The 14,758-nt window shown below is 31.1% G+C and overlaps 1 protein-coding gene across 7 annotated transcripts in view; it reads left to right on the forward strand.

The window, feature by feature from the left end:
- The window catches only part of LOC139086942 (uncharacterized), a 95,937-nt gene that overhangs the window by 47,828 nt on the left and 33,351 nt on the right, over positions 1–14,758 (forward strand). For all 7 annotated transcript variants that reach the window (XM_070635597.1, XM_070635599.1, XM_070635595.1 and 4 more), the window contains exons 4-8: positions 2,345–2,412; positions 3,325–4,408; positions 5,219–5,319; positions 5,388–5,606; positions 8,345–8,938. In XM_070635597.1, coding sequence (XP_070491698.1) covers positions 2,345–2,412; positions 3,325–4,408; positions 5,219–5,319; positions 5,388–5,606; positions 8,345–8,938 — 2,066 coding nt within the window. The remainder of the gene's footprint in view (positions 1–2,344; positions 2,413–3,324; positions 4,409–5,218; positions 5,320–5,387; positions 5,607–8,344; positions 8,939–14,758) is intronic.

Below are 14,758 nucleotides of genomic sequence, written 5' to 3' on the forward strand. Positions count from 1 at the left end.
TAAAAATGACAAAAATGAGCTTAAAAGCAGAGACTAAAATGTATGAAAAAAAATCTTTGATGAAAAAAATCATTTTTTTCGATGATTAAAAAAATCACGATTTTTTTCATCATACGTTAATCACACGTAAAATTTAATCACGTAAGCTTAATCACTACGTAAAATTTAATCACGCAGGGCAAAAACACATGGTTTAAAATTTTTCGCAAAAGGTTTGTGTAAATCACGATGAAAAGTTTGAAATTTTTTTAGCTCTATTATTGTATTAAACTACAATATTTTAAACCATTACTTGTTATTTAGCTATTTTAAGTAAATTAAAATATTTTTCTGGTGCTTAATTTAGCTAGATTAACCAATTTCAACTTCATATTTGTGTAGTTTTTTAATGGATTTATTTTTGTTTCGCCGTGAAAAAAATACCAAACTTCATTGTTCTTTTGCATAAATCTAACTTATTTAAGCACCAGAAAACTACTTTAATTTACTTAAAATAGCTAAATAACAAGTAATGGTTTAAAATATTGTAGTCTAATACAATAATAGAGCTAAAAAAATTTCAAACTTTTCATCGTGATTGACACAAACCTTTTGAGAAAAATTTTAAACCATGTGTTTTTGCCCTGCGTGATTAAATTTTACGTAGTGATTAAGCTTACGTGATTAAATTTTACGTGTGATTAACGTATGATGAAAAAAATCGTGATTTTTTTAATCATCGAAAAAAATGATTTTTTTCATCAAAGATTTTTTTTCATACATTTTAGTCTCTGCTTAAAAGTTCATAAAAAGAACTCAAAGTCACATTTATTTGGAACAGAGTAGCAAAACAAGCAATCTTGGACACGCAAAAACCCTACAAATGTTTCTTACAAAACCATACAAATTATCAAGAATTTAAAATTCAAATTTTTTTTGACCGTTACTTTCACTTTTCTTCGTAACGTAAATTTTTATTTTAAAATAAGTTGAGTTCGAATTTTTCGATAATCTAATGTCGAAAAATTTGAATTCGTGACGGCCACACTCTGGAAATTCCATTTTAGTCATAAAGATGTGATAAATTTTCAAGTCTCAACCACACACAAAAAAAAGGTTTTGTCAATGAAAAGCAAAACTTTCATAAAAGATGACATAAAATGATGCTTTCAAGGCTTTATCTAAATCCATGAGCTTTGAAACGTGACAGCCTTTTATTCTTACACAAAAAAGGTTTAAGTCTAAATGTAAAAATATTGATTCTCACAAGTATTATTTCATTATTTAGCATGTTTTACAATATGCAATGAATCCTTTTGTGTTCCTACATATGACTGTTTGCCTTTCTTTCTTGAATGGAATGAAAGTTGTTCTTTATCTAGCTTGTTCTCACGTCCTTGACATTTTAAATGAATCCTAAAGTCACCCTCATTTTTTTAGTAATGAATAAAATTTACATTAAGTCTGAGTTATGTCAGATATGATGCAACAGATGAGTTTTATTGTAATATGTTATGAGCGACACTTTAATGTGACTTTAATAGTTTACTATTGTGAGATTTTAATGTGAATGTTTAATGACTGGTTGATAAGGAGGAGGCATTTGAGTTAAGAGAATTTTATGTGTTGATTTTTCGAGTAGTTTTAGGCACTGCTAATTGCATGCTTTTGCTTTGAATTTTTTGAAATATTTGTCCTTAAAATGTCTTTGAAATTAACAAAACCTGCTAGTAAAAGACAATCTCTTCACTTACCGTCACTATTGTGGCTTCCGTCTGTAATTTCAAATACCAATTGCAATACCCGATCGGTTTACAATGAAATATTGTCATATAGACCGGTGCTGAGACTACAGTATACTTAGATTTAAGTATTAGCCAATATCAACCAGATAAAGAAGTTTGAAGAAGCTCTGCTAAGTAAGGTACATAAATCTAATTTTGTAGCCAGCGTTAGGTGCCATTTAAGAGAGGTTAATCGATCGAATATTCCGGCACCAGAATAACATGGCTTGATGTCGGATTCAGCTTGAATCTAGTAACGCAGTAGAGTCAAGCCAGCCTAATGCTGGATTTTAAATCGATTAATTAACTTGTGTTATTCTGGTTTAATAAGATATAATAGAATTTACACACCCACAATTTATAATCTATCCACAAACTTGAAATCCCTTGCATCTTACAAGCCTTGCAAAAATACTCTTAAATTATACTATGAATTAATAATCACTATAAAATCGATATTTTGACGAAACCCAAAACCATTTACCTAATTTAACATTAAATTCTCATCCTTGAAAATGATCAAAATAATCACTTCAACCATGAAAAGTAATTATGTTCTGTTTTTTCTTCTTTAATTTCAGTCTTCTCTACCGTTATCGAAATAAACGGGAAATTTTCGAAATTAATTTTTCATTAAGTTTAATTCAAGGTAAGTCATAGAGTTGCGAAATTTCTACTATTTCATTGAAAATTGAGTAGTACTCGAGACTATAATTTCATTAATTTGAAATTAAGGATTATGAATGAGTAAAGTTCAATGCTGCATATTAATAAACTATAATAATTGCTATAATAATCAAAATTGATGGTAATTTACTTGATACTTGTGAAGGCGTTCTTCATAAATTTGTTGAGGGTTCTTAATTAATTGGGAACTTTTGTTGTTTTGTATTAGTGCTTGTTAAAGATCCCGAAACGTTTTACTGAATTGATCAGGTGTGTATTGAAATTTTTTTAGAAGAACTAGAATCAGAAAATTGTTTAATTTATCCTTACCAAGAGAAATCGGACTGTTACTTTTCTCTAAACTTGCTATTCATGTTCAGTAAGTTGTAATGCAGACTTACAGTAGATTCCTGTTCATTATCTCACTTTATTTAATTAATTAATTCAAACATTCGGTCATTTCGGTCCTTTTTTGTTTACTTTTTATACTTAAGTTCAAAATTTGAACCTTAAAATTTTGTAACAATTCAAATTTTTAGTTACCGTTTAATCATTTGCATTCATATTTTAGCCTCATTTACTTTGTATTGCTATTAGTTACCATCAAATATAGTAATAGGCATACAAACAAACATGAACCCATTCCTAAATGTTGATTATTTCGTCTGAAAACAAGCTTTAATCAACAATTCAACCAAACTAGCTCGTCTTCAAAATAGCACAGCCGAAATTTGATCTGATTAACCCCAAATCTTCTTCCACGAAATCATGCCTGCATACTAAGAAGAACTTACTCTTCCAAGCTATTCAATTTTCCTTCTTTAATTAATTACTGTGTAACATAATCATCTAAAAATACAATTTTCTAATCAAATTTCCATTTCCATTCCAACAGATTGTTCATTAACATTAAAGGATTTTACAGGATGGTTAGACTCAACATTACTTCCTTATCGTTATAAAAATTGCACATTTCATTTTCCAAAATTAATACAAAATCAATATAAAAGTCAACCACCTGGGATGCTTGTTCGATTGATGCGATTAAATGTGCCATGCACGAGTGGCGGTTTTATAAGATTTAACAAAACAATCACATTATGTGGAAAGCTTGAGGAATTATCGGAATCTCAACGCACACTTTACCTCCGTTCATTCGACAACACATCATTTAGTATATTTAATTATCCGAAATTTTATTTCGTCTATAAGCTCGTCGACTATTGTTACAATGTAACACTTATGGATCAAAATAGTTCATTTATAATACAGCCAATGGGTCATTTGGCACTTAAATGTCATTTTAAAATACATTTACCATATGGACATGATATTGCATTAAAATTGAGCCTTAATGGAAGTGATAATGTGTCGAGTGTTGTACGTGACATTCATATGACACAATCGACAACACGCAATGATGACCATTCAATGCATTTAGACTATAATAAGATCGATGATGAATTTATAGAATTAGAGAATTATGCTCCAAATACTGACTCGTTTACATTCGAAAGTCATACAAAGATTGACTGCGAATGGATTTTAATCGAAATTATCAATCGAATGAATGAGAAATGGAGTGAATGTTTAAAATTGTCAGATAGTAAAGCAAATATTGAATATAAACTTGCATCGCCCGACAATGTATTGCTTATACGAATAACAAAGAGACAACAAATGGCAATGCAACAAATTTTGAGCACAAATGTTCTTGACAGTACAACGATCATGAGTGAATATAACGTAAAGAATGAAATTTCATTTTTAAAACTTGAATATACAGCTGTTCCAATAGAAAATATAGTGTCACAATGTGCCTTCGGATGGATACTTGTTGGTGAATTTTGTGTTGCATCTTTCAATGAACTTATGAAATGGGATGGTGCTGAGAGTAAATGTAATGAGCTTGGCGGTCATTTAGCTACAATAAGTAATGAGAATGAGCAACAGTTGGTGGATAGGATGTTGATTAATAGGTGAGATTCTGGATTATAGACTTTTTAAAGGGTGTGAAATTGATAAATTGTTTTTTTTATTCATTTTGACTAGTTTCACACCCTTGATTTTTTCAGGAGTTTAATACCCAATCTACTAGATTCAAATGTTGTCAACAGTAAAGGTCAAAGCGGAATTGAATTCGCCACAGTTTGTTAAAAACGGATTGAAATTTGTATGAAATGTTATACTTCACAAGAGTCTGCAGAAAAAAAATCCTTTCAACTTTGAATCTGTTTCAAGCAAACCGGATTGAAGTCAATTCGACCTTTTGTCGACACGCAAGCTTAACTTAGAGGATATTTTGAATTTGACGGCAAATATTTCAAAATTACTAGATGATTTTTTCAAAAAATCGTTAATTTTCAAATTTCAAAAGTTCGTTATAAAATTCACAATTTTTTTTTCTGAAAACGTTGAAATGAAGAATTTAGCAAAATGGTTTAAATAACCCACAAAATTAGAAGTATGCTGATCGGGTTCGACACATTAAACTTCCATAAATTCATTGCAATTTGATAGTTTTTCATAAATCTTCTCATAACTCAATATTTGTTCCATTTTCTTAAACTTAGTTTCCTTTTCAAATAAAAACTTTGTTTATCCTTCCCGATTGAAACATTTCCAAGTACAAGAATCCCACTTACCCGCCTACATACTCCCAAACACTCTTATGTTTTCATTTCGACACGAATTCTTTGGAAAATGTTTTTTCCCATTTCATTTTTCTCACATAAATCCCAAAGTCAACATTGATTTTCATTTTTTTCTTGCTATCTATCGTTAAACAGTGCACATTACAACGAGCACGTGTCTTACTGGATTGGAGCAACGGATAAGTACTTAGAGGGTGACTTCCGGTGGACGGATGGTCAGCAATTTTCGTTCACAAGTAAGAAGTAACTTCCTTTCTTGATTTATCTTAAAAACTTTGTTTTTGTTTGTGATTTCTAAAATTAGAATGGTTCCCCGGATGGCTAGAGCATGGAAATTATAATCGACAACCAAACGATGATGGATTGAGTGAGCAGGATTGTGTAGAAATAAGAAGATTTTATCATCGACCATCCACAAGTGGAATATCCTCAACAACAACCTCACTCACCGATTCATTCATGTGGAATGATCGTGATTGTGCAACGAGAAACTTTTTTTTATGTGAACGGCCTCTTATTGATGGTAAGGAATTATAAGAATACAAATAATGTTGTCATTTCTATTATGCTGTGCATAACAAAGCCATTTTTTTATTTTGCCTGTGATTCACAATGGAATTTGAAAAATGAACTTTGTGATAAAAAAAGGGTTTTTTTTTCGAAAAATAAATATCGGAAGTGAAATGGGATGGATGGAAAATAAATAAATAAGTCAGAAATTATTATATTTTTAGGATGATATATATCTCAAGGGCAGCATGAGAATGAACTACGAAGCAGACTTTTGAAGTTTTTTTTCTCCTTACTTTATCTTGTTGAAGATAGCTGAAAAGTTCTGTCTTATGCTTCGTGAGAAATCAATGCTTTGGGTACTGACATGTACAAGTGAAATGTCTGTAGAGATTTCAAGATGAATCTACTGACCGTTGGGAAGTGCTTAGTTGAAAATGTTAAAGTTTCAGAGAAAATGCTGAAAAGTTCGGATTGTGTGTTCAGGGATTGAAGCTTTAATACAGAGTTGCAAAACAGGCAATAATCGTACAATCTCTTGACAATTTGTATGATTTTGTAACAAAACCTATACACATTATTCAGTAATTGTACGGTTTTTGCCTGTCAAAGATGTCCGTTTTGCAACTAACTGGTTTAAAATAAATCTTCAATAATTTTAAGAAAGGTTCATTCTTCCAGCCAAATTTTAAGAGCGGAAATTGAAGACAAAACAATTTTACCGAAAATTCAAAATTTAAAAAGTAACGGAAGTTCAAAATTTAAATGAAAGTTCAAACTTTGATCTTTATGAGTTTTCTGGCGCGTAATCTTAGTATAGAAGGAAGAATTCTTCTGGAAAAAGTGAATTCTGGTTTAAATTATCGAAGAAAAAGTTAAAAGGAATACTCCAGAGTACTAATTCAAGGGCCAAATTAAGGATAATTACCAATAATTATATTATTAAAGAAATACTTTTGCAAATAGAGTCGCGTTCTTATTTAGATACACTCCTCACTGGTCGTAAAGATCAATTGCGATTCATGACCTCCCTTAGACGTCTCCTAAAGCTAACTATGTCTGGCTCTCGTCTGTCAATTACCGATACCAAATGCCTCTTTGATACTAAATCTCTATAGACAGCTTCATAATATTTATAAGAAAGTATCCAACTCAAATGGTAAATCGTCAATTACGAACTTTTAAACTGTATTGACAGTGATACCATCAAGGGATTTTGGTCCCATAACACATTTAGGCTGTGTTAAAACACTAACTTTCCAATAGTCCACTAAAATAAGTTTTTGTTTTGATTTCTGTCAAAATATTTTTTCCATAGCAGCAATAATCATGAGCTTTTCAAATCTTTTTATCCCTTTTTTATTCAATTCTATCGAGTCCCATAGCTACACACAGCAAAAAATAAGTAAAAATAGAATAAACATTTAAATCCATTTTTCATGTTTAAGCTTTGATTTTTTCACATCCATCAATGACAGAAAATATATCTTTCTTCTTTCCATTCTTGCTGATCTTCTTGCTTTATTTATTGTGTAAGAAACTTCCAAAATATCACGAAAATATGACTAAAAGTTAATGTCTTTATGTGTTCTTTTCACTCAATTTCCCAGTTAACTACAGATGCTACAGATTTTTAAACTTTTTTTTTTACAAAATATTTTGTTATTTTTTTGGGGAGGAAAAAAAGTTTTCAGAACTTCCATAAGTCATTTTGGTGGAGGGGACAGAGAAGTGTATTTTTTGTTGATAAAGCACATCTCTTTTAGTGAAATATAGCTGCTTATAAAAAAAAAGCTCAAATGTTAAATTTACCGTGTGTGGGAAAATATACTGAGCATCATGAGGAATGTCGATGCTGAATAGTGATGTAACTTGAGAGAACTGTGGGAGAATTCCATTTAGTAGTGTATTGAATTACTTAATAAAGAGTTGAATTGACTTGAATCGAGATATTTATACACAATTTGAGTTGATTTCAAGCTTTAATTTCCTATCCGAGCAACACAAATGAGGAAGGCTTCACCATGGTTCCGCTCAAGCTCTTCTATTAACATCAAACGAAAGGCGCGGCGCCTCTAGGTAGCATACAAATGAATGCCATATGGCATCCACGTGGAAGAGGCTTCCATTTGGTGTTAATAAAAGATATTAGTGGCGGAGCTATCTTCATTTGTGTCGCTCGGGTGACTCTTAAAAGTTCTAATTCCGATCAGAGAATTGGCTTTTATGGCTTTTGTCTCGAAAAATTAAAGAAAATTGAAGACTTTTGTCCAAAGAGCATTGGGAAGAGGTTAAGTTGACTCCGAACGTTTCTTGCCTCTCTGTATTTCCTTAAATTCTTGATATTAATTATAATTAGCTGGACTGTTCTGAATTTGACGTCTTAGTCTTTAACAAAAATTGCCCGAATAGCGCAAATCCGGTCAAAAAACCAACACCATGCCGACATGCCTCTGACATGGTGCAAGACAAAGTCATGCTGACCTTGTGTCGGATTTTTGATCAGTTAACCAATTTGTACTATTAAAAGCTATATCCAGAAGTTAATCAAATGTTCATTCAATGCTTCCAATCTCCAAACAATACGATATAAGTGGATATGCGCAAGAAGAAAACTAAATTCTTAAATCCATTTAAATGTCATTTTTATACACAAACCTTTTTTCCTCATTATCATTCATTCCATTAATCTCAATTTCATTGTCTCCTTTCTGATCCATTTTATCTTTGTTCATTCTCATCCATATATAGAGCCAGTGGGCACTCTAGAGACAGAGGATTGCAATAAAACAATCCATTTGACACGTGACAATATGAAGATGAGCATCACAAGTCCAGGATATCCAAGATATTATATGGACAATATCAATTGTTTTACATTTATCACAGCAATCCCTGGATTTAGAATATTTATAGAATTTGAAGAGCTGGTGCTTGAAAATGAACCACAATGTTCATATGATTTTGTCGAGATGTTTGAGCCATTTTTAAATAGCACAATGAGGCCAACAAGACATAAACGAAGTATGGAGGAGATGAAGATTAATGACTTTTCAAGTATACAACAGCAACAGTTCTTTGAGTTTCAGCAATTGTTGCGTGATTACGAGAATCAAAAAGCTGAATACCGTAACATATTTCAGCCGTCGAACAGCACATATAATACATTTATACCACCGCCTAGTACATTAAGTGACCGGATGCCACGAAAAATGTGCGGCGATTGGAGCTCAAAACTAAAATTATTACGATACAGGTCAAGGAGTAATTTTCTCGGTATTCGTTTCTCTTCCGATTATTCGCACCATTTTAGTGGATTTAAAGCAAAAATATCCTTGGAGAAAGGTAAGCATGTCCATGAGCTTTATGAGTGTAAAACCAATGAAAATATATTATGTATTATTTTATGACTTTTTTTTATTATTATATCCCTCGAAGCACCTGCTGCTACCTCAAACTTCACCTTTTTTTCTTCTCTCTTCTTCACAATTCTTAAAATTTCTTCTTTTTATTTTGTTTACAATTGTTCCTTTTTTTGTCTCTATATCCTATGGAATTAAATCTATTTCTGTTTTTACTATCTCTCTATCTATCTACTATTGATATGCAGCGCACTGTCTTTCCTTGCTGATTATTTGTCTATCAATCTCTCTCTCTCTTTTTTTTTCATTTTCTTTGTGTCAATAAAGTTAGATTTCTTATAGAATAGGGAGGAATGACTTTGAATAATGGTGTAAAAATTTAATATTGAGATCTTTTTTTGAGGTTATGTTTGTGACTTTATCTCCAGGCTATGTCCTTGTAAGATTCAATCCAAGGAGCTCAGTAGTTCAAAAAAGTTCAAAATTTCAAATCTTTGTTTACTTTTTGAATTTTTATTTTTTTAAGCCTTCCTGGACTAAACTGCTTGTCATATTATCGATCTTTTGTTAGTATACAACTCAAAGTTATTTATTTGGCTTGATATGAAGTTGTAAAATGTCCAGAAACTAGGGTAAACAACCTAATTTTTTGTACAACCTATTTTTTTGTACAATACTGAAACTGATTTTAAAGCACTTTCCAGCAAAACTAATGAAAGAATTATCATTTAACTGATGTTTTAACAATCCTGACAAGTTTTCAGGATGATTAGAGCAGCCAGTTCCTTAAAAACTCAAAAAGAATTTTTCACGAAAAATTTAGATGCTTGCACAAAATTTGTAAATTTTTTACATCTCACTTTTATGGAAAACCCGATACTTTTATCAGTATGTTGTCAAGGAAAAAAGTAAGCATAATTACACAAGATTTCATTCTTCGTTTCACTAAATTACTAGCAGTTGTCTAACAATAGATATTTTGATATTTGTAAAGCCAAATTTCAAACCTATTTTTTTGTACACAAAAACCTAAATATTTGTACGTTCAAAAATAAAATAACCGTCAAAATTTGTGTTGCTCGAATTGACTCAAAATATTAATTAAGTTTTTTCGGTGGATTTCTTGCATTTATCAATCATTAACTTAATTCTTATGATTTGTATACTTTTAAAGTGTAGTTTAAAAGTCAAATTAAAAGTTGATTCACACAAATTATTTACTTTGTAACGGTAATTTTTAATTTGAACGTCCAAAAAATTAGGTTTGACGTGTACAAAAAATAGGATTTGTGTACAAATATTTAGGTTGAGACATAAAACTGCAAATTTTCAATCTTGTGCTGCATAACAACAAAAAGTATTGGTTTATACTAAAAGTACAATCAAAGAAGTATGGTTTAAAGCAAGTTATGATAGAAAAAGTTTGCTTTAAAGATGAAAATTTTTCACTTGAAGTTTAGTAAGTTGAGTTTGTACAAAAAAATAGGTTGTTTACCCTACTTAAAATTCCAATTTTGTAGAATATTGAATGACCTGAACTAAGATTACACTAATTTCAAAATTCAAAAACAAGAAAGCCGTTACAGAATTCTCAGATAAAATTGAAATTTAATTTCAAATTTTTAAAATATTTTTACACTATTATTAAAGTCTATTCCCAACCTAAATTCTATTTTTCTTGCTGTCTATTGTTAGAAATAAGAGAAAGAAACAGAAAGATTAATGCTTTGAATTTAATTAATTTTCATTCATTTTTTACCACCTTTGGATAATCTTAACATTGCCGTCAAGATGCTCTTAAAGAAATTAAACTTTGTTCAAGCTTTAATTTATTTAATTTATCGAGATTGCTCTTATATGTGTGTTGTTAAGAGGAAAAAATCTTATAACATTTTTTTATCCTCAACAATTTAATAATAATGGATAGAATATATTATATAATGCGAGCACTAGTTTACAGTTCTGATAGTCACTTTGTGCATTTCGGGCTTTTAGAGACTGAATTTTTACTTTACAGACTCCCCAAAGGTTGATTTGACGTAAAAATATCTGACATAAAATGTTTTTATGTTTGATTATGCTTGAAGGGAGAATGCAAGTAAATTTATGTTGAAGTGCTTAGTTTGATGCATAAAGTTAGGCTATGTTCTGAAGTGATACTAAAAAACTATGCAAATTAAAAGGAATTTATTAGAATTCTGGAACTAAAGTTGATTCAAAAATGTTATAATCCCTGAAATGGCATATGAAGCTATTGCAACTAGTTCAAATCCTTATATTTCTTAGCGAGACCACTGCAAGTGTCATTTAGAAGCCACACGGAGCTCTGAATTCGTATTGAATCAGTATAAACTTCAGAAGGAATCCTTTTCCTACTTTGTGTTGCTCGGGGTGCTAGCATACCTAGAGTGTATCCCTCAAAATTTTAAATCCAATCCCAGTAACCAAATTTAATAAAAGTTAGCTAAAATCTAGTCTAAACCCGAGTGGAACAGACTGCGACCTCAGAGCCCGAAGTCGACTTGATTCTTCTATGGAAAAATCGACTCAAGTAGACTCGAATACAAACCGGAATGGTACCGGAATGATACATATTGAAATGTTATCGAATTTGCACATTGGTGCTGCTAGTCGTGTTGTTGACTACACTTCAATATGTATCAATAGGATAACTATACATAAAATCGACTACTCGCAACTAGTTCCATTTCGGAGATAGCAACTGCAGCTAGTTTTCAGCAAATAAATAGACAGTCATGGTTACTAGGACAATTTACCCTTATTAAATGCGTCACCAAACCTTCCTTACCCAAACTACAAAAATCCCCAAACTTATTTTTTTTTTATATTTTCATCATGAAAAGCTTTAAACAATGTTTTCTTTTCGTTGTATACTCATTCACATTGTTATGTTCACCTTCATACCTTCCGGCATCTTATTCCGTATAAAATCGTCCAATGAACATTCTCTCTGTTTCTTCTTTTGGAAATATGTTTTATTAAAAAAATAAAATAAAAATAAATTAACAAGATGTACAAGAAATGCGCGGTAAGTTTCATTAAATACTTGAAATAAATTATATAATATAATGTTGAGGATTTCTTTGAATGCTAATTATCCTTAAAATAAATTTCTTTAGAGCTTATTGCTAGCAGATTTAAAAAAAGAAGGAAAAAAAAAACACATTTTTATGAAGGAAAAATTGCGATTATTTGTTCACTTCGACTGGATGGGGAAACAACACAACAATATTGAAAATGTAGATACTTGTTGCATTTTTAAGAACATCGTGACTTTATCTCAATAAATAATGTCCATCGTGTCGACATTGTAACTATAATATACCTGAGATCATTTCAGAATCTGGAGAGGAATCAAAAATTTGTGTAAATGAGGGAGGAGGGATAGGTTCGAAATTATTGGTATTGATCTCAAAAATTTAGGAGATTCAAATTTTAAGGATCTATCCTCGTGTACTAAAGGAACTGTAAGTTAAGATCTGATTTCCATCCATATCCTACCTCCAGGACTACATTCTTCAGACTATTATATACCATCAGTTTAAAGGTGAGATCCAGTAAGTCATAAACCTGATGAACCTTGCAATCTACCTAATTCCTAGGTAATTGGTTCCACTACGAAACTCGAAAGCGAATCAAAACTTATACCAAGTAGAGTAAACTTGATCTAGTATAAAGTTTGAGTTCAGTTCTGGGATATACTAAGCAATGGAGACAAATTGTCTGCCAAAGACCTCAATACTACACCCAACACACGAATCGAGTTTCGTAACTAGAATGAAAGTTTTCAAAATTAGACTTGACCTGGGATTGAACCCATGACCTTTGGCACAAGAGACCAACGCTTTACCATTTAGGTCACTGATACCATTTCATCGTTTTGAGAGGCTATGATTAAAATTCTATCTTAAATGTATCATTCCAAATACTGATCGGTTACAATGCATCCCAATAACGCGCTCCAATTAATAAAATTACTCACTCATTATCTTTTAAAATTGCGAAGCTTTAGAAACTTTTCTTTTTCTTTAAAAAGTAAAATATAGTAAAATGAGCTTTTTAGTGAATGAAGTTAAGTTGATTTACAAAAATATTTTTATGATGTTTATTTGAATCTGTTGTTGATTTTAATCAACATTCTTACATAACATGCTTCCTTACCCATTTTCATGTCATTCACGTTGATAGCAACAGTTTGTAAGCACAATAATAATTTAATGCTTTATGAATTTAAACTAGTTGCTAAAAAAAGGAACAAAATTTTAATTCATGTTCTCAATGTTGATGTAGCAAAAAAAAAGGCGTCAATTTTGTGAGATGTTGACTTTTGCAGAGGTGGGCAACCTTTTGTTTATCGTGGCACACTCTGTTGGTAAGATACGACAAAACTGCGCATGACGTACGATTCATGGCATTCCCAAATGCCATTAGTCACTAGGGCCGGAACACACAGGTTGCCCACCACTGCAGTATATACATATTTACTCTAAAAATAACAAATAATAAATTTCATCTTTTTACTTACGTTCGGGGTGGGGAACAAAAAGAACAAAATTTGTACGTCATTTGAGTAAAAATTTATTAAAATTCCGCTTATCGCGCACAAGAAATTTTCATCTTTTTTTACCGAATGGAAAATTCAAATATAAATATTTTCATTATTACATTTTGGATAAATGCTGAGATGCTATTTCGGGGCTGAAATGAAATTTTTATGAATTAAAGTATAGTCACGAGAATTTCTCGGAATTTCTTTATTTTTAACTAAAATATTTCAAAAATAACTGGAAATTCACAGGAAGGAATTTCTTATTCCTCACTTTTTGACGCGTGCTGCACGGTCAGTTTCTTTTCTATTTTCATTATTTCAAGGTGCTCGGCGAGAATTTTCTGGGAAATTGAAAGAAGATTAAAGTGAAATATTTAAGTTATATCCGATCTGATTCTTATTTTCAAAAAGTCAGAGATTGTCTTGGCTTGAGATGAATCAGATGAGATTATCTTCGGAATCGCCTTAAATGGAAATCTTAGATTCTTTCTTCATTAAAGTAAGTCTGGGTGATACTCAAGTGACACAAGACTAAATTTGATATTAATTTAGAGTTCTGAAACTCAACTGGAACCATTATACCTTTGAATGGATTCAATTTCTATCATTTTCCTTAAGTTTTGCTGCTCAAAATGTCCATTAGGATTCTTGGTGCTGTCCGACAAGCCTGGAAACCACAAGGAAAAGAAGTGACTTAAAATCAGATCCCAGGCCAGTATGACTCTTTCTTCAGGCCAGATTTTATGAAATCCAACCTCAGACAAGGGTTAAGTCCCCTCTGGTATGGGATTGTTGGTCATTTTAACGTCTTGTGTCTTCCGGCAAGATAATCATACTTCTTTACTATTCCATAGATTCTACAAAATCATAAAAATTCAAATTTAGTTCCTATATCTTCATCCACAACTATTCTCCATATTTTCTAGGTCAAACAAATTTACTTTTGTCTTCAAAATTTACATTTTATTCCAGTCAGCATTATCAAGGTCGTCTGTGTTTACATGTTCGAATTTCATTCAGCTTGACCTCAATTCATGTTTTAAAAATAGAATATAAACAAAAACTAAAAAATGTTTAAAAATCACAGTTTAAGCTTTAAAGAACTAAGTTCTAATTTAGCAATTCTAATCTATAATTCAATAGCTGCATAAATAAATATGATAATCAAGGAATGTTAAATTAGGAAGAAAGTAATTTGGTTTTTCGATTTACGCAGTCAATTCGAGAGTTCAC

Source organism: Chironomus tepperi, unplaced genomic scaffold (assembly GCF_022539635.2).
Source record: "Chironomus tepperi strain 1889 unplaced genomic scaffold, CSIRO-AGI_Ctep_v1 contig_93, whole genome shotgun sequence".
In the NCBI taxonomy this organism is placed as follows: Eukaryota; Metazoa; Arthropoda; class Insecta; order Diptera; family Chironomidae; genus Chironomus; species Chironomus tepperi.